The sequence below is a fragment of the Talpa occidentalis genome, unplaced genomic scaffold (genome assembly GCF_014898055.3).
Source record: "Talpa occidentalis isolate TD23 unplaced genomic scaffold, MPIMG_talOcc4v2.1 talOcc4.12, whole genome shotgun sequence".
Classification (NCBI taxonomy): domain Eukaryota; kingdom Metazoa; phylum Chordata; class Mammalia; order Eulipotyphla; family Talpidae; genus Talpa; species Talpa occidentalis.
Genome location: NW_023601212.1, coordinates 5,804,043 through 5,828,498, shown reverse-complemented (window position 1 = coordinate 5,828,498; position 24,456 = coordinate 5,804,043). Strand labels below are relative to the sequence as shown.

The following is a 24,456-nucleotide window of genomic DNA, read 5'->3' as shown; positions in this document are numbered from 1 at the left end:
CCACAGAGTGATCTCCGCGACACCAGGCACCCTATGTAGACCCAGCCATGTCCCCTGGAGGAAAAAAAACAGTCTCTCCTTGGGTCTCTTTGTTAAGGACCCCACCTTCCCCCCACTTCATTGGCTAGAAATCGCAAATTCATTCACGACGAGGGAGTTGGGGCCATCAGGTTGGCTGAGACCAAGGATGAACTGGGTGCGATAGGAGCACATCTGGGAACTTGTCAGAAATGCGTTCTCTCGGACCTGCTGATTCAGAATCTCTGCGGTAGGGCAGCAGTTGGCGTTCGATGAGCCTTCCATGTGAGCTGGCATTCACGGCTGAGACCCCCCCCAGCTAAACCAACCGTTGGCAACACTGTAGTATGAATCAGTACTTATTTATAACCGGTATTTTGCAACTCCATCCTGAAATTAACTTCAAGTTTATGTAACACCTACTTGCACATTTGTTCCCCCTAAATCCATACCTTGTAATAAAACAGCGATAGGAAGGAGAAACATAGTGGCAGCAAGTCCTAATAACAGAATAGCTTCCGTGTTTAAATGTGTGGGCTTTTCTGTCCTGGAGGCGGGATGGTGGTGACAGGAGCAGAAGCAGCGTTTGCCTTCAGAAGGCCTCAGTCACGTGACAGCTACGTTGTGATACAGACAGCTGACACCATCACTGGAATTGATGTGGGCGGAGTGATTTTCAAAAATAGTGGACGACTCTTGAAAAAGTCTCCAGGACACAAAATAAAGAGTTCTGTCAATGCACATGACAGTGTCGTTAAATTCAGTGTGAATTAGGACCATTAAAAATCGTCACCATCACAGGGCCTCCCTGGTGGCACAAGGGGTTAAGATGCAACCTATGAAGCTAACCGCAGCCACCACAGCACGAATTCTATCCCTGGCCAGGGAGCAACCCACATGGCACAGCAGACCTCGCCTGACTCTCCCGCTGCTCCCCTCAGCAGTGTATTTCAGTCAATCTGCCTGTTCTGTTCCCCACTCTGTCTCTGGTGGATCCTCTCGCCGCCCGCGTCTCTGGCCTGTACCTACCCCCCGTTCTTGTGTGCATGGATAGATAAATCTTTAAAAAAAATAATCGTCACCATCACTAATATCTAAAGGTTAAACATGGAGTCACCTCTGACCTGCCGCTGGGCTTCTGGGTGTGCAGAAGCAGGTGTAGGTATCTGCACACCTACATTGACAGCAGCACGATTCACAGTCGCCAACAGGTAGAAGCAATCCAGGTGTCGCGGACAGATGGACCATTTGCAGAATGTGTCACCATCCACGGAATGGAATTTTTCTCAGCCTTGAAAAGGAAGGACTTTCTGATCTTCACTAAACATCAGTGGGCCTTGAGGATGCGACGCTCAGTGAAACAAGCCAGACACAAAGGACAAATCCTGTGTGATGCGACTCATAAGAGGTCCCTGGAGGAGTCACTTCCATATAGACCAGGGACTGGGGGAGGGAAGGGGAGTTAATGTTTGAAGGGGACAGAGTGCCAGTTGGTGAAGATGAGAACGTTCTGGGGAGGAAAAGTTTGTACAACAGTGTGAGTGAGCTTGATGCAGCGGAGACGTGCACTTTGGGTGGTGAAGGTGGTGCGCCCTATCTGTTATTATTTACCGTAGCAAAAAAATAAATAAACACATAAAAAATGCCCCCAAAGTCTTATGTTTTGGGTAAAAGAGTCAGTTGGAGGCATGGTCATGGTTACTTTTTACACACACATGAATGCCCAGTGCTGGGAGGTCACCGGAGACTTGCTGCACAGCCAGCCCCCGAGGATGCAGCTCCTACCTGCAGCCTCACCTGACTGTCCACTCACACCTGGGTGCAGGTGTGTGTTTTGGCAGCAAGCACAGAAGGTTGATGGTGTGTCCCCCAACACTAGTGCAGGCACTCAGACCACTTGTTCTGGAGAGAATGTGTCCCCAAGATTCATGTCCACCCGAACCTCAGAGCGGGACTTCATAGAAACACGGCCTCTGCAGGTGTCACCTGGGGGAGATGCGGCTGTCCTAAGTTAGGGAGGCCTAATTATAATGTGCTTGGAGCCCCCATAAAAAAGAGGGGATTTGAACACTGACACCCAGGGAGGCAGCTGTGTGGGGTGGAGGGGGGCAGAGACCGGGTGATGTGTCTGCGAGCCAAGGATTGCTGCCTCCCCCGAGCTGGAAGACTTAGGAAGGAGCCCCTGGGCCCCACCCTGCTCTGAGGCCTTACCTGGAGAGCGGCTCGCCATGCCTTGGCTTTGGACGTCTGGGCTCCAGCGCGGAGAGTAAAATTCCGTTGTTTTAAGCTGCCCGATTTGTGGTGCTTGTTCAGCCCGCCCTGGCACACTCACTTGGTGTCTGGCTTCCCTCCCCGTGCGTGATGTGTTCCAGGGTCCCTGCCTGGTCATGAGTGTCAGAGCTGCCCCCCTTTTCCTGGCCAGTGATGTTCCCGGGGAGGGGGGGACTCACTGTGTTTATTTGAAGGGTATTTGAGTAGTTTTCTGTGGTTTCCTTAAAAGTAAACTCAGTAATATTTTTAAATGGAGTTTACTTAGAATAAAAATAATTGAATTGTGGAGATGAGGCCTGAGGCGCACAGTTGGGGTGGGGAGTCTCCGTCCTGGAGTGGGGGACCTGGGTCTCGCCCTTGTGTGCCTGGCTGTGTGAGCAGAGCCGGCCAACCCCTTGGGCTTCTGCTTCCACAGCTGTGAATCGCTCCTTCCCCTGTGACATCTGAGGCTCTGGGTCGCCTGGGTTTCTGCATGTGCAAAGGACAGTGGGATGCAAAGCCCTGGGGTGCGCTGGCAGTAAACCCCCAGTCGTTGCCCCCCAGCTCCACCCCACTCAGAGCCCTGCGGAGAAGGGTGAGCATGGCCACCCCACGCAGAGACCTGCATACACAGGGCCCCCCCCGGGTTGACGTATCTGTGGGGTGAAGTCCTAGGATTAGAGTCTCAGGGTCGAAGCTTGTGTGTCTTTTTCATTTTTGAAAATTGAGGTAAAAATCACATGACAAAATTAATCATTAATTAATTTAGCACAGTCACTGATGTGTGCAGTCGTTCACATTATTTAGTTCCAGAATATTCCAAACAAGCAGCCTCGTCCCCACCAGTGGGTGCTCCCACCCTCTCAGCCCTGGCAACCACCAGCCCTTTTCTGGTGGTGGATTTGCCTGTTCTGGATGATTCACGCCCGTGGGATCTTCTGATAGAAGCTCCATCTGTGTTTCCCTCCTGGCAGAGCAGGTGGGGAGGCACAGGCCTCTCAGGCCCTCTGGCCCCCACCGCCGCTAAAGGTTGTGCTGTGCTTCAGTGCCCGGGCATGTGCCTGAGTGGGGCTGCTGGACCCCAGAAGGAACCCCTCTGGGAAGGGCCAGGCAGTTTTGGGCTCTGCCGTACACAATCTGTCCTGCATGCCAGGCTCTGTGCTGAGCTGTGTGGGTACCCAAGTGGACAGGACAGTTCAGCACTCCTGTTTTGTGTCCTGGAAGAACGGAGAGCCAGCAGTGGGGTCGAGGGGGGCAATGCCATGGGGCCTGAAGGAAACAGCTCCCTTGGAACAACTTATGTGTGTGTGGGGGACCGTGAGGGGACCCGGGCAGCCCCTAACACTTGCTCTCTCCCCCCAGTACATGGGCTGCATTGAAGTCCTCCGCTCTATGCGCTCCTTGGATTTTAACACCCGCACCCAGGTCACCAGGTGAGCCTTCGCGTGGTTGCTGGGGCCTGGGTCTGTGGGTGGGTGGCCCGGCTCTGTCCTGGCTCTGGGATACTGGGTGAGGGGTGTGGGCAGTGGCTCGGAGCCAGAGTATGGCCGAGGCCAAGGGTGGCGCCTCTGACATGGTGTGTCCTGCCTCCCAGCCAGGGGACAGGTGCTGTGCCGGTGAGGGGGGCCAGGCTGCCCCGGCGCCAAGTCCAGCTCTGTCCCCATGACACGTGCTGCCCGCTTCACAGAGCCTGGGCCTTGCCAGATGTGCGGGTGTGGGTTTCTGGGGAGTGTCAGGGGTGCTGTGTGAAGGGGCTGCAGGTGCTGGCTGGTTTCTCCTGTGGCTCAGAGCACCAGGGGCTGGGAGCCCGTCCAGATTGGGGTGGCACCTCCGTGGTCCCTGTTTTTTGTTGTATTTTTTTCAGCACAGAGAAGACACACGGGTCTCATGTGTTCTGAGCTGTTTGTAAGGGACTTGTGCTCGGTGGGCACAGCCAGGGCATCAGCCAGAGGCCGACATCCTTTGCATGTGACACTGATTTAGTCCAGTCACTGTAGACATAAAAAACCCTCAAACTATTGAGATACAATTCACATACCAAATAATTCACCCACTTAAAGTATACAGTTTTATTTTTCTTTTTGGTATCTTCAGAGTTATGGAACCACTACCTAGTTCCAGAACATTCCATCCCTCCAAAAGGAAACCCCATTTCCATCAGCCATCATCCCTATCTCCTCCCTAACCCCTGGCACCACAAACCCTGCCCGTGGCTGTGCCTGTCCTGGATGTGTCTCGTTGGTGGCCTCACACCGCGTGGCCTTGTGTGTCTGCTTCTCTCCCTGAGCATTGTGTATTCAGCGGCGGTGGTAGCGAGTGTCAGAGCTGCCCCCTTTTTGTGGCCAGTGATGTCCCCATGTGGGGGACACTTTTGTTCACTGATGGACATCTAGGTGGCGTCCACGTCTTGGCCGTTATGGGTTGTGTGAGCTGGTTTTTCAGTGCCCTGGGGCACACGCCAGAGTAGGGCTGCTCCACCCCGTGTTTGAGGAGCTGCACCCCCTTTTTACCCTCCACCCACCAGGATTGAGGCTCTTGTTCCTCCCCAACATTTTGAGAACATGTTGCACAGATGGACCCCTTGGCTGGTGCCCCTGCCAGTGTGCAGAATGTGGGGTCCAGGCTCTGTAGGGTCCAGTCCCTTGAGTCTGACTCCATGTCAGGCACATGCTGGTGACCAAGAAAGACACAGGCAAAGGGAGAAACCGAGGGGGGAGTGCCCTCAGATGCAGATGGAGTGGGGGCTGGGTGAACCAGGAGCACCCATCATGCCTTTGGCTCCCTCCTGGCTCCAGGTATCCTAGCATCCCCCTCCTCTGAGCTCCTCCCCTTCTAGGGCCACTGCACCCTTTGCTCAGCGCCAAGGTCCCTGCTGTGCTGCTGCCCCCTCCCCTCTGACCTTAGACCGTTCCCACCACAGGGAAGCCATCAACCGGCTCCATGAGGCTGTGCCTGGTGTTCGGGGCTCCTGGAAGAAGAAGGTGGGTGAGGAGCTTGTGTCCCCCCAAGGGGTGGTGGGTATGATGGGAGGCTGTGGGAGGACACGAGGGCCAGAGGACCCTCTTCGGCCCCCACCCTCCCCAGTGCCGAGCACCCCACCTTGCAGCGCCCCCTCCCGCTGCCCTCTGCCCCCTCACCAGGCCCCCAACAAGGCGCTGGCGTCTGTCTTGGGCAAGAGCAACCTGCGCTTCGCTGGGATGAGCATAGCCATCAGCATCTCCATTGACGGCCTCAACCTCTCGGTGCCCGCCACTCGCCAGGTGAGCGTTGCCTCCCCACCCAGCCCCCCCCCCACAGGCAGCCCCGAGGACTCCCCCTGGAGGTGGCAGGTAGGTATGCGCACCAGGTGTGGACTGGTGTGACTGTGTGTGTGTAGAGGCCCCGCCCTGAGCCAGGAGCCTAGCGGCCGCCGCCCCCCAAAAACCCTACTGTTGTCATGACTTGGGGTGCTCTTGACATTGAAGGGGCAGGGCCAGTGATGCATCCACAAGCCCAGCGTGGGCCCCCACAGAGAAGGACCACTCCCCGATGTCAGCAATGCCTGGGACAGCCCCTGGTTTGGGATCTTATGTGGAAATAAAGAACCAAAATAGAATCACAGAAATGAGGGAATAATGGCAGACTCTGAGAAGCACTGGGAGGCCAGGAAGGGCCGCGTGGGAGGCCAGAGACTCTACGTGAGCATGCACAGGGCGCTGTGACCTGGCGGGCATCATGGCGGGCTTCCGGGAGGGGATGCTGGTGTGGAGGTGAGGAGCAAGCGTCCCGGGTGGCGGGCTGGTGTCTGAGAGCAGAGGGAGTGGCGCAGGAGAGTTATGGAGAAAAATGGTAAGGGACTGAAATTTGTCCAGGGCGCAAGGGGGAGAGGAGAGCGGAAGCCAGGCCCGGCAGGAGCCGTGGACCCTGGGTGCAGGCTGCGTGTGGCGGTTGCCATGTGTTCACGCCATCTTTGCATGCACTCTGCCAGGCACAGGAGTTGCTCGTCTGTCTGCAGACAGGAGGGCCCTCCCTGACTGGGGAGAGCCCAGAGGATCCTGTCGGGGAGACGGGCCGACCTTTTGGAGGGGAGCAGGAAGGGCCTGGTGCATCAACTCAGCCCTGGCCCTGGCCCTGGGCCTGGGGCGCTCTGAGCTCGTGGAGGAACAGCGGGGCTCAGGACTGCAGTGGGCAGTGTAAATGGGCACAAATGGGCATGCAAATGGGCACATAAACAAGTATGGGGGTGTGTATTTATGCATGCAAATGAGCATGTGACTGCATGTAGGCGAGTATGCAAAAGAGCAAAATAATGTCAGGAGACACGCAAATGAGTCTGTGAACGCAGATGAGCATGTGCAGGAGCCGCTCGAGGGAAACTGGCCTGCAGACGAGCATGCAGGGGCGGCCGGTGCCGCAGCCGGTGCCCGCAGCCCCCTGGAGTCCCCTCCTCATGGCCTCCACAACCATAGAGGCTGTGAGTGTGGTGTGAACCTGTGTGTGCAAGTGGGTGTGTGTGAGGTAGGTGTGCGGGTGTGGGGCTGTGCGGGTGTGCGTGTGCAGGTGTGCACGTCTGTGTGTGCTGCACCTGGGCATCCATGGCAGGCGTGAGGGCCGATGTGTGCTGTGTCGGGTGTGACGGCGGGCGTGGGTGGGTCTGAGCATCCGTGGGAGTGGTTGTCTCTGCATGTGATGTGTGAAAATCTGCACATGGGATTGTGTCTGCCAGTGAGGGGGTGTCTGAGTGTGTGCAGGGTGAGTTTGTGGGAGGATTTTGTTGTTTGTGTGTGTGCATTTCTGTGTCGGGGCGTGGCCACCGACGAGGGGCGCCTCTTCCTCACATGTTGGAGGCCATCGGCCGCTGCACACTGGCCTGGGCTGGGGGCTCCCGTCTGGCTGGACTCTAGGTCACTCCATTGCCCAGATCCTGTTCTTCCCAGTCCCCGCCCCGTGGCCCTGTCCAGCCACTGCCATGAACCCCAGCGTCCCCTCGACCCTGAAATGGGATCTCTTTCCTGCCAGATCATCGCCAACCACCACATGCAGTCCATCTCCTTCGCATCCGGCGGCGACACGGTAAGGCCAGGGCCTGGCGGGGCTCCCCGCCCTCTGTCCGCCCTGCTGGCGGGGCAGCCAGGAAGCCTGGAGGGGTGTTCCGCGCCGGCCCAGCCCCTCCCACCTGCCCGCTCTCTCCCCAGGACATGACCGATTACGTGGCCTATGTCGCCAAGGATCCCATCAATCAGAGAGGTGAGGCGCCGTGGGGGCCGGTGGGGTCCTGCAGGCTGGAGACTCTTGGCTGGCAGGGCCCACCGATCCACATAACGGGGTGCCCCTCCCCAGCCTGCCACATCCTGGAGTGCTGCGAGGGACTGGCGCAGAGCGTCATCAGCACCGTGGGCCAAGCCTTTGAGCTGCGCTTCAAGCAGTACCTGCACAGCCCCCCCAAGGTGGTGGTCCCTCTGGAAAGGTACCAGGCCCCCCCCTTCCCCACCTTCCCTGGGGGGAAGTGTGCCCTGGCCCTCACTCTCCACCTGGGGCTTGGCCTGCCCTCTTCTCTCTGGGTGTGTGGGCTCGCTGCCAGCTGCCAGAGTCCCCATGTCCTTATCAGTAAAGGGGAGTAAAGCAGCCCCCCCACCGCCCCGCATCTACAGAAGGGCATAGGCTATCTCCACTCACCTCCAAAGGGGGGCAGCAGACCCATCCCACAGGGGGGGGTTGGGGTTAAGGGATCCAGCTCCCCTGCCAGGGACATTTCTGTTGGCACCATCTAGACCTGGCCAGGTTGTGCCAGGGCCAGACGGTCCATAATTTCAGTTTTGTGCGTCAGACAACCCGTCTCGGCCACGGGGGCGGGAGCCACTGGAGCACGTCTGACAGGACGGGCAGGCTCTGTGCCAGCAGCCCTATCCAGACACACCAAAATGTGAATCTCGTGTGACTTTCACGTCTTGCCAAATGTTGTCCGTTGGATGTTTTTTTTTAACCATTTAAGAGTTTTATGGCTTAAAAATATGGAAGCCGTTCTTAACTCAAAAGCTGCTGACACGGGTAGTACCAGATGCGCTGGCCCCTGCCCTCGGCTACTGAAATACCTGTTGGTTGTTAAAGATTTGGATTTACACGGAAGGGACTGGAAGACGTGCACACCCCACAGAGCGGCGTGAGTGTGCCCGCTGCCTTTCGGTGGCGCCTGCCCGGGGAATTACTCATGTGGGTTTGCACCTGCCTTCGTCGGGCACCTGCTCTGCCTCGTACGGGCTGCGTGCCTGCCCCTGCGACCATGTCAGAGCCAGGACAGGCAGTGGCACCCGCACAGGGAGCCACACATGCCTGCACAAGCATCTGTAGGGTTTCATGGGGGCATCGCCGGGCCAGGCAGCAAGGGCGTTTACGATGCCACTGTAATCGCTGGCATCAGTTCCGGGTGCAAGCCTGGTGTCGTCCCTGGCAGGGCTAGAGCTAGGCAGGAAGAAGTGGGGTCTAGCTTTCCTGAGGCCCTGCTGTAGCCACTGCAGCAAGTGGACAGGAGGGCATGTCCAGGATCTCTGCCTGACTTGTCCCACTCACCTCAGAGCTCAAGCTGCAAGATTGGGTACCCCCTGGAAAGCCCCTCTTCTCTCTACCCCAAGTGCTGGGGCCCTGCCTGTGCTCCTGCTGTCTGTCTGTCTCCAGGCTGAGTGGGCCCGAGGAGTCAGCCTGGGGGGACGAGGAGGAGATGGAACACAATTACTACAACAGCATCCCGGGGAAGGAGCCGCCCCTGGGTGGGCTGGTGGACTCCAGGCTCGCCCTCACACAGCCCTGCGCCCTCGGGACCCTCGGCCAGGTTCGCCTCTTTCAGTCTTCTGGGACAGGGCCAGTGGCAGGTGCTGCCTCCTTAAACTGACCCCTAACTTTTCCTTTTGCCTCTGTTCTCGAAGCTAGAGGGTGGTCCCTCGCCCCACACCTTTTCCTTCCCTCTTTCCCAAACTGCACAATCCTCTGGACCTGTTCTAGATACTTTCGATTTAGATACTACAGCCCTTCCAAGGAAGGTACTGAGAATGCACTACAGAAGCTGATTGTGGTCAGGAGCACTTCTTTGAGAAGTGCCATTTGGAGTGGGCTCTGATGGGTGAATACAGGTTCCCAGGAGAACAATGCAAGGAATAGCATCCAGGCACAGGGAACAGCATGTGCCAGGTGCAGAAGGCCTTGAGGCTCAGCAGAGGTGGGTGGCGGGCATGCAAGCAGGCCCTAGCGGGCACAGGGACAGCTTGAGACCAAGGGGCAAGGGCAGGATTTAGAGATGAGCTTTCTGACACGTCTATAGCTATGTAGGAGGGTTTGGGTGGGGAGATGGGGTGCTCTGCTGCCAGTTGGGGCATGCACATCTCAGGAGACCTCTTGCTCTGTTTTTCAGGGAGCATTTTCTACTCGAAGAGATGCCCGAGGTCTGCAGTGGGACCTGGGCCCCTCAGGTATGGATAGGAGGCCCTCAGGTTATAGGGGGTGTCCAGCCTCTCCTCACTGGATCCTGGCCCTCTGCTGTGTGCCCTTCTCACTCACAGCACCGCTTCACACGATTGTGTTACTTCTCATATGAGGTTTGAGAATGTCAGTTTCAACAGGGTGTCTTTTCAATCTTGTATTTTCTTTCACCATGTAAGATTTTTTTTTTTTAACTTGAGGTCATCCCAGTTGTTTTTGTTTTCACTTCCCTTGCTCTAGGGGTCCAGGCTCCAAAAACATCTTCATCATTGATGTCATGGAATGTATTACTAATGTTCTCTTCATTTTATTGTTGTAGGTTTTATATCTAATTTTAAAAATCCATTTGGACTTTATTTTTGTGTAGGGAGTTAGCAAATATTTCAACTTCATTCTTTTATAAGTGGTTTTCTAATTTTCCCAGCACCATTTATGAAAGAGGTTGTGTGGCTGTTTGTCATAGAGCAGGTGCTGTTATGTGTATGGATTTATTACGGGGCTTTTGATTCTAGTCCATTGATCCAAATGTCAATTTTGGTGCCAATACCATCTTGTTTTTAGTTAAATTTGCTTTTTAGTTAAATTCAATGTCTGGTAACATGACACTTCTATTTTTCTCTCTTTTTCTCAGGATTGCTTTTGTAGTTTGAGGCCTTTGATTGTTCCATATAAATTTCAATATTTTTTGTCCAACCTCTTTGAAAAATATTGTTGGTATTTTGATGGAGATTGCATTAAATTTACATATAATTTTAGGCAGGATAGTCATTTTGATTATGTTGATTCTCCCCATCCATGAGCATGGGATATCCTTCCATGTCCTTAAGTCACTACCTAAGTCCTTTAATAACATATTATACTTCTTGCTGGATAAGTCCTTTACCACATTAGTTAGGTTAATTTTGAGGTATTTAATTCTTTTTGAAGACATTCTAAGTGGAATTATTATTTTTATTTCTTTTGTTCGTAGTTTGTATATAAAAAAGTGAAGTTTTGTGTATTGATTTGTAACCTGCTACTTTGCTGTATTCTTCTATCATTTCTAATAACTTTTTGATGACATCTGTAGGATTTTCTACATGTAATATCATTATCTATAGATACTGGTAGTTTTACTTCTTTTCCAACTTAGAGTCCCTTCATTTCCTGTTTTTGTCTGGCCTACACCCTTATTACCAAGTGAAACAGGAGTGGTGACACTGGGCATCTTATCTTATTCCTGATCTTAAGGGGGAAATTTTCAGTTTTTCACCTTTAAGTATTATGTTGGTTGTTGGTTTGTGATCTATGGCCTTTCTCATAGTGAAGAAAGGCCCTATCTTATTTAAAGTTGTTTAAAAATCATAAATGAGTGCTGGCTCTTATCCAATGCTTTCTCTGCATCTATTGATATTACCATATTATTACCTTAACTTTAGTTGACATGATGTAGCACATTGATTTATTCACATATATTAAACCATCCTTATATCCTGAAATAAATCCCACTTACTCATGGTATATAATCCTCATGATGTGATGTTGATTTTGATTTTCTCGATTTTTGCATTGATGTTCATTAGTTATGTTGATGTGTTGATGTAATTATCTTGTGCTGTCTTTATCTGGTCTCAGTAGTAGGGTAAGGTTGGCGTGTTGTAAAATGATTAAGGAAACTTCTCTCTGGTATTTTTTTCGTTGAGGCAACATTGGCTTACGGCACTGAATATGATGTAGAGGTACAGGGGCACACCCTTCTGGTGTATGTCCCCACACCACCCCCCGACGAAGGCACCCATAGTCCCCACCATGGCCCATGGTGATCACCCTCCACTCTGTTCCACCCCCACACCCCCCTCCGGCATTTGGATCCATAAATTTCTTCTGCACAAGAGCTGGGAGGAGGAAGGAGCTGCTCAGAGACCATCACTCTTATAGCAGCCCTGGGCACAGCAGGGCACCTTTACAGCTGGATTATGGAGATTTGCTCCCTCTCTAGGGTGAAATATTCCCTTGAGGCCTCAGGGTGCCCCGTGTTGTATTTTTCTGTCTCACCATCTTGTCGCTGTCCAGGTTGCTATTTTTTCCAAGTGTCCCAAGGGTGCAGAGGGTGCTGGATGTTGAGTTGGGTGGGGGTGAGGCCCGGAGGGTCCAGTCCCCGGTGAAACAGTGTGCAGACGTGGCTCGTGTGTGTGGCGCTGCTGGAAGCCCTCCTCTCAGGGGTTCCAGACCCTCGTCTCTGCAGCCTGGGTGGTCCTGCTGTTTTAAGGCTGAATAACAATCCAGCGTGTGGATGGACCACGCTGTGCGTGAGCACCGTGGATCGGTGGTGGGCCCTTGGGTGGCTTCGACCTCTGGCCTGCTGTGATTCATGCCACTGTGAACATGAGTGCTTTCACTTCTCTTGGGCACATACCCAGAAGTGGAATTGCTGGGTCATAGGGTAGTTCTGTGTTTAACCTTCTGAGGACTCTATCTTGATTTTTTGAAGGTGAGTCAGGCTGAAAACACAAAACTGTACTTTCTGCTTGTGTGCTGATCTCAGGCTAGTGGGCCTCTGCTTGTCACTCTACACTCGGTTACCCTCCCAGTCACCCTTTTGCCCTGGTTAGGGCTAGAGTGGGGTGGGGACATGCCCGTCATCCACAGGATATTGGTCTTTGGCTTTCCATCAGCCAGATGCACGCTTACTCACCTCCCCAGGGCCAGGGTCAGGGCCAGGGCCAGGGCTCAACTGGGCTCTTGCTGACCAGCACAATGTTCTTCCTCTCCCCTATATGATTTAGGCAGCTCTTACCTTTATACTGGTTGTCCTGTTCCTTTGTAATAACCCCTTTAAGACTTTCTTTTTTAACACGAGGCTTGATATTGAAAAATTCTTAGTTTTTACTTTTCAGTGATGCTCTTTGCTCTTTTTTAAAAAAAAAGATTTATTTTTATTTATTTATGCATACAAGAACGGGGGTGTAGGCCAGAGGTGTGGGGGTGGGGATCGAATTCAGGCTGCAGTAGCTGGCCATAGCTTGGTAGGCTGAGACTCAACCCCTGCGCCACCAGGGAGGCCCCTAGGCTCCTTATTTTTCTTTCTCTCTTGAGTGTTAATCTTTTTTTTTTTTTTTAAGATTTATTTATTTACTTAAGCATACAAGAACTGGGGTACAGGCCAGAGGTGTGGGGGGTGAGAAGATTCACCAGAGACAGAGTGGGGAACAGAACAGGCAGATCCACTGAAATCCACTGCTGAGGGGAGCAGCGGGGAGACAGGAGAGGTCTGCTGCGCCATGTGGGTAGCTCCCTGGCCAGGGATCAAACTCATCCAGCAGTGGCTGCAGATATCTTCATAGGTTGCTCATAGGTTACGTCTTAACCCCTTGCGCCACCAGGGAGGCCCTCTTGAATGTTAATCATGTAGGTCAAAGGCTTCTAGGTTGGAAATCTTTTTTGCTTTAAGTATTTTAAATATCTCTTGCTAGTCCCTTCATGCTAGTAATGTTTCTGTTGAAAAGGCTGCTGACAGTCTGACCGATGACCCATGTGGGTCACCCTTTTCTCTCTTGAAGTTTTTAGTGTTCTGTCTTTGTCATTGACTTTCAACAGCTTTATGATGGGATTATGTCTTTTTGCTATCTTTGGGCCTCCTGGATCACATCTGCTTCATTTTCCAGAATGAGATGGTTTTCAGCAATTTATTCTTTAAATAAAACGTCTGTGCCTTTGTCTTTCTCGTCTCTTGTCCTTCTGGGATCCCCTCATACGGATGCTATTTCTCTCTAGACTATCCCAAAGGGCTTTGAAACTATTTTCATGTTTAAAATTCTTTTCTTTCTTTGTTCTATTTGTGTGTGCTCTGACAGTGTGCGTTCGAGCTCATTAATTCTCTCCGTTGCCTGCATTTATCTGTTGATCTGTTTATCCGTGGAGGCCTTTTTGTATTTAAAAATTTGATTATAGTATTTCTTAGCTCCATTACTTCTTATTGTAACTGCCTCCTGTTCTCTGCACCCTTGCTCTGCCTGTTTCACAGCCTCCACAAGCCTTGCTGAAACCGCCGCCTTGAACGCCTCCATCATGTCTGGCGGTTCTGCTGGATTGAGATTCCCCTCAGGGCTTGATTTAGTTCTTTCTGCAACATTTATGGTGTGTTGTTCTGTCTCTTCATAAAAAATAGGTGTAATAAGCATAGACTTTCAGACTGTTGTCTTTGTACCTGTTGTAGTAATCGGAGACTCGGTACTGTCAAGAGGCAGTGGGTAAAAACGTCCCGGGGCTATTGGGCACGGAAGGGTCACCTTCAGCGAGTCAGGACTCACCCCCCCCCCCCCCCCGCTCCCCGGACGTGCTGAGGGTAACAGGGCCATGTGGGGAGCCCCAGTGCCCCCTGCTCTGGGCCAGCGCCTCAGTCTGGTGTCTCCTAGTCTTCTGTCTGCTTCCACTTAGGCCACTTTTGAGCACCAGGTCAGGACGGGGGACGGATTATAGCTGATACAGGGTCACAGGCTGGGACTTGTTCTCTTGTCTTTTCCAGCACAGAACCTCATCCTGGAGTTCTTTGCTCTCGGTAACAGGTGCTTTAATTCTGTTTTATGCAAGTGTTTGTTGCTTTGGTTTTAACCCTGAATTGGGGGTGGGGTGCAGGTGTTTTGAATAGCCCAGCCTCGCTTTGGCTTAGCGTAGTAGCCTCTTCTAGGAGGAGATCCAGGTGATCCAACCTGCGTTCCCCACAGTTCCGTCTCCAGATGTTCTATACTGGGAGCCTCAGGCTCAAGCCGGTAACTGTCACTCTGCACCCTGCTCCGGGAGTCCCCACCAGCGCCGCTCTGCCGGTTGCCCATGCACTCCTGAGCAGGCAGCACTGGGCCCCCGCGCTGCGAGTACACGGAGGAGTTGAGCCCAGTGTCTTCATGCTGGCTCTGTCTCACCAGACTCCCTAAATGGCCCTGTGCACTTTTGTTTATTTATTTAAAGATTTTTAATTAATTAATTAATTTATTTTTAAAGATTTATTTATTTGTTTATACAAGCACTGGGTACAGTCAGAAGCGCGGGAGGGTGAGAGAATTCACCAGAGCCAGAACGGGGAGCAGAGCAGGCAGAAGGACCAAAGTACACTGCTGAGGGGAGCAGCGGGCGGCAGGAGAGGTCTGCGCGCCATGTGGGACCCTCGCCTGGCGGCCGGGGATTGAACCGGCGCTGCAGAGGCTGTGGGCAGCTTCTCAATCCAGTGCTCAACCCGCTGCGCCACTGGGAAGGCCCTTAATTTATTTTTGTGTGGAAGAACTGGGTGCAGGCTGGTGGTGGGGGTGGTGAGGTGAGAGGACTCACCAGAGACAGTGGGGAGCAGAACAGGCAGATCTACTGAAATCCACTGCTGACGGGAGCAGAGGGGAGACAGGAGAGGTCTGCTGCGCCATGTGGGTAGCTCCCTGGCCGGGGATTGAACTCAGGCCGAGGCGGTGATAGTGCTGAGACTAACCCCTAGGCCACCAGGAAGGTCCCTGTGCAGGTTTGTTGTAACAGAATGACTGGGTTTTCTGCCCTGAGCACGCGTCCCGTTGTAGGTGGCTGAAGGCGGTTGAGAAGACCCAAGTCCCCTTGCCTCCAGCTCCCTGGCACTCCGCAGCGGCCAGGAGTGCCGCACCCCTGGCACTCTGAGTCTTTCTGCTTCCCCTCTCCTACCCATGGTGGCAGATGCCCCCTTGTGCCAGCACACATCCACCTGTGGAAGCCGAGTCCTGAAGTGCTGAGCAGGGAGCGCAGCCCTTGTCACATCACCAGACGCAGCTGGAACGCGCCTCCATGCGTGCTGCTCCCCCGCCAGCCTCTGCGGTCGTCTGCTCCCTCACAGCCTCGCAGACATCTGCGATGGGCTGTTTTTAGATCTCCCCAAATAATCCAGACATTGCACTGGTAGGCTGGGGCCTGTGCCATCTCTGCATGGAGTGTGAAGCCTGGGCAGGGTACCTCTGCCCTCGCCACTGGCCAGGGCAGGTCGGTGTTGGCGCTCCTGTGAATCATGACTTTGGCAAGTTGGGCTGGCTTTGGCCATGCAATATATAAAAAGATCATTATTTCCCTGCCAACGACTAAAAACAGACATTCATGGCTTCCCTGGTGGCGCAAGGGTTAAATCTCAGCACCATCAAGCTATCTGTGGCCTGAGTTCGATCCCCAGCCAAGGAGCTGACCCATGTGGTGCAGCAACCTCTCCTGCAACCTCTGCTGCTCCCCGCAGCAGTGTATTTCAGTAGATCTGCCTGTTCTGTTCCCCACTCTGTCTCTGGTGAATCTTCTCACCCCCCGCACCTCTGGCCTGCACCCGAGCCCTTACATGCATAAATAAATTGAAAATAAATTTTTTTTTTAAAGCTTGATTACATCTTAATGAATTCTTTTTTTTATTTATTTGTTTGTTTGTTCTGTTTATACAAGCACTGGGTACAGTCAGAAGCGCGGGAGGGTGAGAGAATTCACCAGAGCCAGAGCAGGGAGCAGAGCAGGCAGAGGGCCCGAAGCACACGGCTGAGGGGAGCAGCGGGAGGCAGGAGAGGTCTGCGCGCCATGTGGGACCCTCCTCCGGTGGCCGGGGAGCAGCTGGGGATCAAACCCGCGCCGCAGAGGCCGCGGTCAGCATCGCAACTCAGCGCTCAACCGCTGCGCCACCGGGGAGGCCCTGAAAATAAATTTTAAAACAAACACAACTGAGACATTCAGCAGTGGACAGTTCTGAGAAAGAGATACACAGATGCCCTCTGACTTAGGAGAACATGCACGGCATGCTCAAAATGAAGACCTGGAAATTAAATTACCCCACGTCGTCCCCATGTCACCAGTTCTCACCCCTGGGGCCAGCACATGGTGATGCGGGCTGAGGCGGGGCTGCAGGGGAGGCGTGGATCGGGCCCCGCAGCTTCTCACTGCGCTGGGGAGACGCCTCCTTTCTCAGGCTGCCTTTTGCGTAGTTGTGGCTTTTGAACCATGTAATGCTTTACACATTCAAAAGTAAAATTTGAAAATGAAAGAAAAGGAAACCTTAAAATAGACCGCAAACAGAAGCAAATGACTTATGCATCATGATGATAACATAATTATAGGGAGAACAGATTTAGTATTATATTTTAATGTGGAGATTTAATACAAACATTGGGCTTTCTGGCTTTTCTATTATTTATTTAAGATTATTTATTTATTTATACATGCACTGGGTACAGTCAGAAGTGCGGGAGGGTGAGAGAATTCACCAGAGCCAGAGCGGGGAGCAGAGCAGGCAGAAGGACCGAAGGACACTGCTGAGGGGAGCAGCGGGCGGCAGGAGAGGTCTGCGCACCATGTGGGACCCTCCTCCGGTGGCCGGGGAGCAGCCGGGGATCGAACCGGTGCCACAGAGGCCGCGGGCAGCTTCGCAACCCAGCGCTCAACCGCTGTGCCACCAGGGAGGCCCTTTCTGGCTTCTTTTGAAGCTAGAGCATTTTGGACTGCCTTCCGTCCCGTGGGTACACTGGGTGGGCACTGGCCCCTCCCTGGGTGTGGGCATCTGGTGCCCACAGTCCCTGGTTGGGCTTTTATAGGGTTTTTACTCCTGATGGCTGTGCACATGGGCAGGTGACTTCCTTCCTGGAGGGATGCAGGTGTGGAGGGGGCTCCCAGCTAGGGTCTTGCCCTCTGGGCCGCCTCCATCCCTGTGAGCCCCTTCCCTGGGCTCCCCTACTGACCCCACCATGCCTCCTGCCCTCTCCAGGTTCACTTGGGGACGGCTACGTGCAGGCAGATGCTGGAGGCCCCCAAGACTATGAGGACCACCTGTACGTCAACACGCAGGGTCTAGACGCCCCAGAGCCTCTGCAGCCCGAGGACAGCCCCAAGAAGGACCTGTTTGACATGCGTATGTAGCGGCCAGCCTGAGGGGAGGGCCTTGCCCTGGCCGCCCTGCGCTCTGAGGCCGAGCACCTTTGGGACTCTCCAGGTTGATGGGTGGGGGCGAGGGTAGGTGTTCCTCTGGGACTCCTAGTGTGATGGGGAGCTGGTGGCTCCCCTCCATGGGACACTCTAGTTTCCTGTGGGGAGCACAGTTTCCCTCTATGGGGGTCCACACCCCAGGGAGTCTGAACTGTGTTGCTCCACACCCCCATTTTATCATGAAGGGACTCAGGTGAGTGGTTTATCCGGTGTCCCATGGGTGCCTGTTGGGGCCTCAGAAACCTCCCCCAGCCAGAAGCTATTCAGAGTTTGTAAAGGAAAGGGCTGCCCCCCACCCCATGGAGCCTGGGGCTGGGGAGGGGGCGCTGGCCACTGCCAGGTGACAGAAAGGGAGGCACAAACGCTGGGGAGGCAGCCTGGGTGACAAGACAAGGAAGTGTGCACACAGCACACACACAGCACGCGCGGCACACCCAGCACACGCGCGGCACATGCAGCACAGGCGTGCAGCACAGGCGTGCAGCACAGGCGTGCAGCACAGGCGTGCAGCACAGGCGTGCAGCACAGGCGTGCAGCACAGGCGTGGCACATGCAGCATGCGGCCACACTGCACTGCTGAGGCCTGGCCGGAGGCACTGGCTGAGGTCCGGCAGCCGCTCTGGCTGCTGTTCAGTCCCCAGGGCGCGGCCTCACCGGCCTGCTCCCCGCCCGCCGTCTGCGTCCACAGGCCCCTTCGAGGACGCCCTGCGGCTGCACGAGTGCGCCTTGGCGGCAGGGCCGGCCCCGCCGCCCCCGGAGGACCGGTGGCCCAGTCCCCCCACGCGCCGAGCGCCCGTGGCCCCCACGGAGGAGCAGCTGCGCCGGGAGCCCTGGTACCACGGGCAGATGAGCCGCCGCGCGGCCGAGAAGCTGCTGCGCGCCGACGGGGACTTCCTCGTGCGGGACAGCGTCACCAACCCCGGGCAGTACGTGCTCACGGGCATGCACGCCGGGCAGCCCAAGCACCTGCTGCTGGTGGACCCCGAGGGCGTGGTAAGGGGCCGGGGGGCCGGGGGGGGGGTGTCTGGGGGCCGGGGGGCTGGGGGGGAGGGCAAGGAGGAAGGGGGACACCTCCTCTCCACCTGACCCGGGGACCTTCCCTGCGCCCCCCAGGTGTAGGAAGTGCGTTCCGGATTGAAAGCCTCTGTGTGCTCAGATTCTGTTCATTTTTTCCCCCAAGTATTTTAGAATCACAAAATATTTTGCAGTTTAAGAATCGTAGGGTTTACAAAGGATGTCCCTGTCTGTAAAGCACCCTGGGAGTTACAAAACCCTTTACAATTTCAAGATCTTTCAGGGTTTCCAAAGCACCCTGTTTTATCAGTTGTGAGCAGCACTGTTTTTCACGTTCTGTTTTCACTAATTCATCTTTAAAATAGCGATGTTTTCGAGTGACGAATGTGGTATTTTTGGTCCGGTGTAATTTAGGGTTCATGTTTCAATTTATGAGGATTTTTAGTCTATTGAATTGCTTCTCGTACAGACGTTAATTTGCTCTCCTTTTGACATCGCTGAAATCTGAATTTTTTTTTAACCATCCATTGCATCTTTGCGTCCTTACCTTGGGAGGATTTGTTTCCATCTTCCCATGGTAAATAAAACAGCAGTGCCTTTCACTGTTGCTTTGAGTCCAGCGATTTGGTATTCCCCAGTTCCTAAAGCATTTTAGGGTTTACAAAGCATTTTCCAATTTACAAGCAGATCGAGGCTTTATTGTGCATTTTCCAGCATCCAAGGGCTTTGGGCTTTGCATGTAATTTCTCAAGTGAGAAGGTGCTTGGGGCATTAGAGCCTTCCCAGAATCCACCCAGCCCTTTTATCTGTCCAACCGAATCCTCAGACCATCCTGGCACCGCCATGCTCCTTGTCTCTATGACAGCATGCTGGAGGTGGTGGTGGGGAGCTGCCATATTCTCCCCTGTGTCAAACTGCTGGTCTGACTCTGAGACTAGTCCTCCTGTCTGTTAAAGGGACCTCCAGGATGAGATCAGCAGCCCCTAAACTTGGAAGAGCTTCAGAACTTTCACGAAGGAGATTCCACAAAAAAATCTGATTAAATGCAGATTCCCAGGTCCCATCCCCAGTGCTATGGAATAGGTGATTTTGCCCTCTTGCCATTGGGTCCAGGCGTGTGCATTTTAGCCTGCTCCCCAGGTGGTTTGTGCCTGGGAGCCCAGCACCACCCTGCCCTGTCAGCTGCGGGGCAGAGCCTGCCTGCCCTGCACCCAGCTTTGGTACCTGGTGCTGCTAAGACCTTCTCGTTCTAGGACTCAGATGGTTTTTGGATTTGGGGACTCTGGTTTTCGGGTCTGTCTCCAGGAGCTCATGTGTATATTCATTTCTGGGGCCGCTGAGCTGCATAGCCACAAACTGGGCAGCTTCAAGCCACAGAGAGTGCTTTCCTCACAGGCCCGGTGGTCAGGCATCTGAAATCAAGGTGCCTGTGGCCTTGGGTCCTCTGGAGGCCCTGGTGGAGAATCTCTTCTGCACCTGCTCCCTAGTTCTGCAGGCCCCCCAATACTTGGTTGCTTCCTGCTCTGTTGACATCTCTCTCTAGCCTCCACCCGCTCTTCACAAGCCTCCTCCTGTGTCTTGTGTCCAGGTTTTTCTCTTCTTGTGAGGACGCGAGTCACCGGGTTTAGGGCTGCCTGGGTAATCCAGGATGAACTTGCGTCAGCACCTTCATCTCATCTGCAAGGATGCCTTTTCCAAACAGTCATCTTCGCAGGCGCAGGGACATGCCTTGGGGGCTGCCTTTCCCCCATTGCAGGAAGTGTGTCTCCAGAATCCCGGTGGTTGTGTGTCCATGCGTAGTTCTGGCGTACGAGGCTGACGCTGTCCTGTGGTTCTCTGGCCCAGCGGTTCTCAGGCTTGAGCAGGCATCCTGGTCCCCAGGAGGCCATGCAGATTTCAGGGCCGACTTGGCCTGCCTGCCCCGCCGCGGTGGTGCTGATGCTGGGGCTTCTGGTGCTGCAGGTGCGGACGAAGGACGTGCTGTTCCAGAGCATCAGCCACCTGATTGACTACCACCTGCAGAACGGGCAACCCATCGTGGCGGCGGAGAGCGAGCTGCACCTGCGTGGTGTGGTCAAGCGGGAGCCCTGAGCCAGGTGTGTAGGGGGCCCGTCTGCTCCGCACGCGCCCCTGTGCTGCACTTTTCCCATTTAAACAAATTTTATCTAGAACTCACTGACCATGGAAGTCACCCATGTAAAAGCAGCATCTCAGCAGTTTTTAGGACATTCACACAGTGGGCAACCATCCCCCTATGGAATTCCCAAATATTCCACCTTCCAAAAAAAGCCCCACCCCCATCAACAGTCACCCCTTCCCTCCCCAGCCCCTGGCATTGTGCACCCCCTCTCTGGCTGTGGCCGAGGCTGTCCTGGGCGTCTCTCATCAGTGGCCTCACACTGTGAGGCCTTGTGTGTCTGCTTCTCTCCCTGAGCGTTGTGTGTTCAGGGCCCCTCCCCATGGTCTTGAGGGTCAGAGCTGCCCCCCTTTTTATGCCGAGTGATGTTCCCACTGCGGGGACGGATGTGTTTTATCCATTCATCCTTGATGGACACTGGCTGTCCACGTTCTGGCCCTTGTGAGTGGTGCTTGCGGCCCTCGGTGGGCATGTGCCTGGGAGTGGAATTGCTGGGTGCTGCAGCAGCTGTTTCACTGCTGAAGCACATGGTCCCTGCTGGGAGGTGGGAGTAGTGAGGTATGTGGGGGCGCTGGAGCGGAGTAGGGAGGGTGGGCAGGTCTGTGGACTTAGGGCCTCTCCCTTGACAGGGAGGCTCTGAGGTGAGGAAGAGGGTGGCCAGGCAGGGGAGGGCTGGTGGAGCTGGGGTACAAAGGGGTGGGGGACCTGAGCAGACTGCGGGCTTACACTCTGGACTGGGCTTGGGGAAGGAGGGGCGGCAAGGGGAGCGGAGCTGTGGAATTTCCCCAAGGGCTGAGCCGGAGGAGCTTTTGGACCAGGTTGGGCTGCTCTCCTGTCCCCATGACAACACCTCCTTCCTGCTCCTCCCCCACTTAGGAGACCTGCTCTGGGGGCCAGGCCTCAGGCTGCAGGCAGAGAAGCAGTTCCCAGGGGTGGGGCCAGCTCTGGGACATCTGGAAGAATCTGCAGGATAGAGGGCCTTGTGTCTTACGTGGCAGGGTACAACCTGCCTTTTTTCACCCCCAAAGGGGTTTGCGGCCTGAGAGAGAAGCCTTGGCAGTAGTAATAGCTGCGCACGTCGTCACTGACACCCACAGGTGCTGAGCAGGTGCTGTAATTAGCACTCATTGCATGAAGGAAGAAACAGCACAGAGAGGTTAAGGCGTTAATCTAGGTCACGCAGCGAAACACTAGGAACTGGGACTGAACTGCTGGCCCGACAGCGTGAGGCCCCTTGCTCGACTGCTGTGCGAGTCACCGAGGTCTGGAGCACTGACTGGGGCTCAGTTCCCGGGCTGGTGTCTGGCTGACCCTTGACAGCTTCTTCCTTTCTCTCCCAGGTGATGGTTCTCAGCCCCACTCCTATCCCGCTCCCCAGACGCCCTGTCGTGGCCTTCTCTGGACCCCCGCCAGGTGCTCAGGCCTGAACCACTGCTGTCTCTCCTTCCTCTGCATGGGTCTCCAGAATCTCTTCCTCCAGCCAGCCCTGGCTGGGCTGGTCAGTCAGGCCCGGGTACGGGGCCCAAGACCCTTGCCTGCCTCCACCCTGTGCCTGGAGTGAGGGTGTACATACCAAAGACAGAACCTTTTTTTGCCTTTATGAAAATGTATCAAAAATCAGTCTCTGTCTGGGAGCCCGTGCTGAGGCCCATGATGGGCGAGGAGCCTGGTCCTGGCTGCACCCGGGCTTGGGTCCCGGAGAGCGAAGCCCCAGGCCTGGGCCTGCAGTCGGGGTCCCGTCCTCCCCGGGCTCAGTTCTTCCTCCTGAAACATTGGTGCACAGTTGTCTTTTTTGGGGAGAACTGAGGTGCTCTGGGGTCCTTGGTCCAAGGCCCGCACTGACATTGAAGTGGGGGGCCCACCTGGGGTAATGGGGAACATCCAGGCACCTCCAAGACACTTGGTCTTGGGGGTGGGGGCTGCTGTCCCAGCTGGGAGCCTGGCCTGGAGGTGTGGAGTCTGCTCATATCTAAACCCGGGGTGGCCGTGGGAGAGTGACCCCACCTGCTCATGAAGGGGCCCTCTCGGGCTAGGAGGCCGGGGCCAGTCTCCCAGGAGGAAAACCAAGATGGCAATGGATTTGGCCTCCCTGGCGCTAGAGGGGTGGAGGGCCCAGGGCCTGGAGATAGAGCGGAGGGAGCCTGCCTGGGACGTGCCGTTGGGGGAGCTCGTGGGGGCTCCACTCTCTCCTGAATCCCAACATCTCTTAGATACCTCTGTTTACAGCTAAGATAAAGCACACCCCAACCTCTCTTTGCAAACACCCTAGTTTGTCTCCCAAGTGCTACATGCCTTTCTCTTAAAGATCGCCCAGCATACCTGGCTGAAAACCCATTTTCTTCACCAAATTGCTCCCAACTTAGCCCTAAATGAGCTCCTACTTCTCAGGTACCCCTGCTCTCTTCGACCTCCGACTCCCTCAGAGCCCCTTCTTCTCTCTGATGCCCAGCTCTGTTCTCAAGGACCTGGACCTTCCCTCACGTTATTTCTGAGACTCCTTTTCAGGGAGACCCCACCGCTCCCCAGGAACCTCCTCTGACTCCCCCCAAAAGGGTCTTCTACCCCTGCCAAGGCCCTGCCTGGTCCCCGACTGTCAGGGCTGAGGGCCGAGGCTGTCGGAGGCTGGGGTCCCTGGGATGAGACTGTAGCTTCTCTGCGGTCAGCCTGGTCTACCCCATGACCTGGAGGGGGTGCTGGAAAGGCTGTGGCGAATAAAAGCCACCCTGGCCTGCCTCTAATGAGTGGTGAAGCCATCACAAGGCAGAGCCGGAAGGGGGCTCTGATGTCATGTCTCTTGCTGCAGAGACACGGAGACTGAGAGCCGCGGGTCTGTCCTTCCAAATGCCATGCGCCCGTCCACTTACCCAGCTGTCCACTCGACTACTCCCTCGTCATCCACTACCCGCCCCCATCCGTCCACACTCCCCCGTACTCGCCCCCATCATTCATTCCACGTGCCCACACCTCCCCACTGCAACCTCCTCCAGCATCCTGCTTCCACTCCTCGTGTGTGCCGGGACGCCTGGTGGGAAGTGGGGGTGCAACAGTGGCCACGACAGACCTGCCCTCGCGGAGTTAATAGTCAAGTAACATTAGTCAGCAAGTCACCGCTCAGTGTATGACAAGTGTGCAGAGAGAAGGCTGGAACTCCGCAGTCCCGGAAATCCAGAAGGTTCTCTGTGGGGGTGAGAGAGCGAGCCCTGGGTGAGGAGAACGTTCTGGGCAGAAGGAACTGCACATGCACATGCACTGTGGCGTGCGGGGCACAGCCCGTTGAGGGTACTCGGGAGGGCAGTGTGGCTGAGGTGAGATGGGGGTGGGTGGGGGGCACGGCTGGGGTGAAGCCGTGGGGTCCTACTGGGCCTTTTAGTCGTAGAGGTGATATATTCCCAAGCGGGAAACACAGTGTTGGGGGCAGGGTCGGAATGGGGGCTGGCTTCCAGGGAGTGCCAGATTCCAGAGAATTGCAGGTCCAGAGCTGTACCTAGAAGCACTGCATCATCCGGTGCATTCACGGCCTGGTCCTCCCAGCTAGTGGGGGGGGCCCTCTCACAGTGGGGGGGGGAGGCCCCTACACCTGTCTTCTGGCCCGTTCTATCTTCAGTTGTTCAGCCAAGAAATCCATGGCCGCACCGCCCCCGCCTCCACCCCCCCTC

The 24,456-nt window shown here is 55.0% G+C and overlaps 1 protein-coding gene across 1 annotated transcript in view; it reads left to right on the top strand.

Annotated features, from left to right (window-relative positions):
* Window positions 1-24,106, top strand: part of SHC2 (SHC adaptor protein 2) — a 29,423-nt gene extending 5,317 nt beyond the window's left edge. Inside the window, exons 2-13 of the mRNA XM_037504883.1 lie at window positions 3,631-3,701; window positions 5,189-5,249; window positions 5,409-5,528; window positions 7,267-7,320; window positions 7,443-7,494; window positions 7,588-7,714; window positions 8,920-9,073; window positions 9,650-9,707; window positions 17,432-17,575; window positions 18,338-18,642; window positions 20,626-20,759; window positions 22,141-24,106. Coding sequence (XP_037360780.1) covers window positions 3,631-3,701; window positions 5,189-5,249; window positions 5,409-5,528; window positions 7,267-7,320; window positions 7,443-7,494; window positions 7,588-7,714; window positions 8,920-9,073; window positions 9,650-9,707; window positions 17,432-17,575; window positions 18,338-18,642; window positions 20,626-20,754 — 1,275 coding nt within the window. The 3' untranslated portion in view covers window positions 20,755-20,759; window positions 22,141-24,106. The remainder of the gene's footprint in view (window positions 1-3,630; window positions 3,702-5,188; window positions 5,250-5,408; window positions 5,529-7,266; window positions 7,321-7,442; window positions 7,495-7,587; window positions 7,715-8,919; window positions 9,074-9,649; window positions 9,708-17,431; window positions 17,576-18,337; window positions 18,643-20,625; window positions 20,760-22,140) is intronic.
* Window positions 24,107-24,456: the final 350 nt, after the last annotated feature.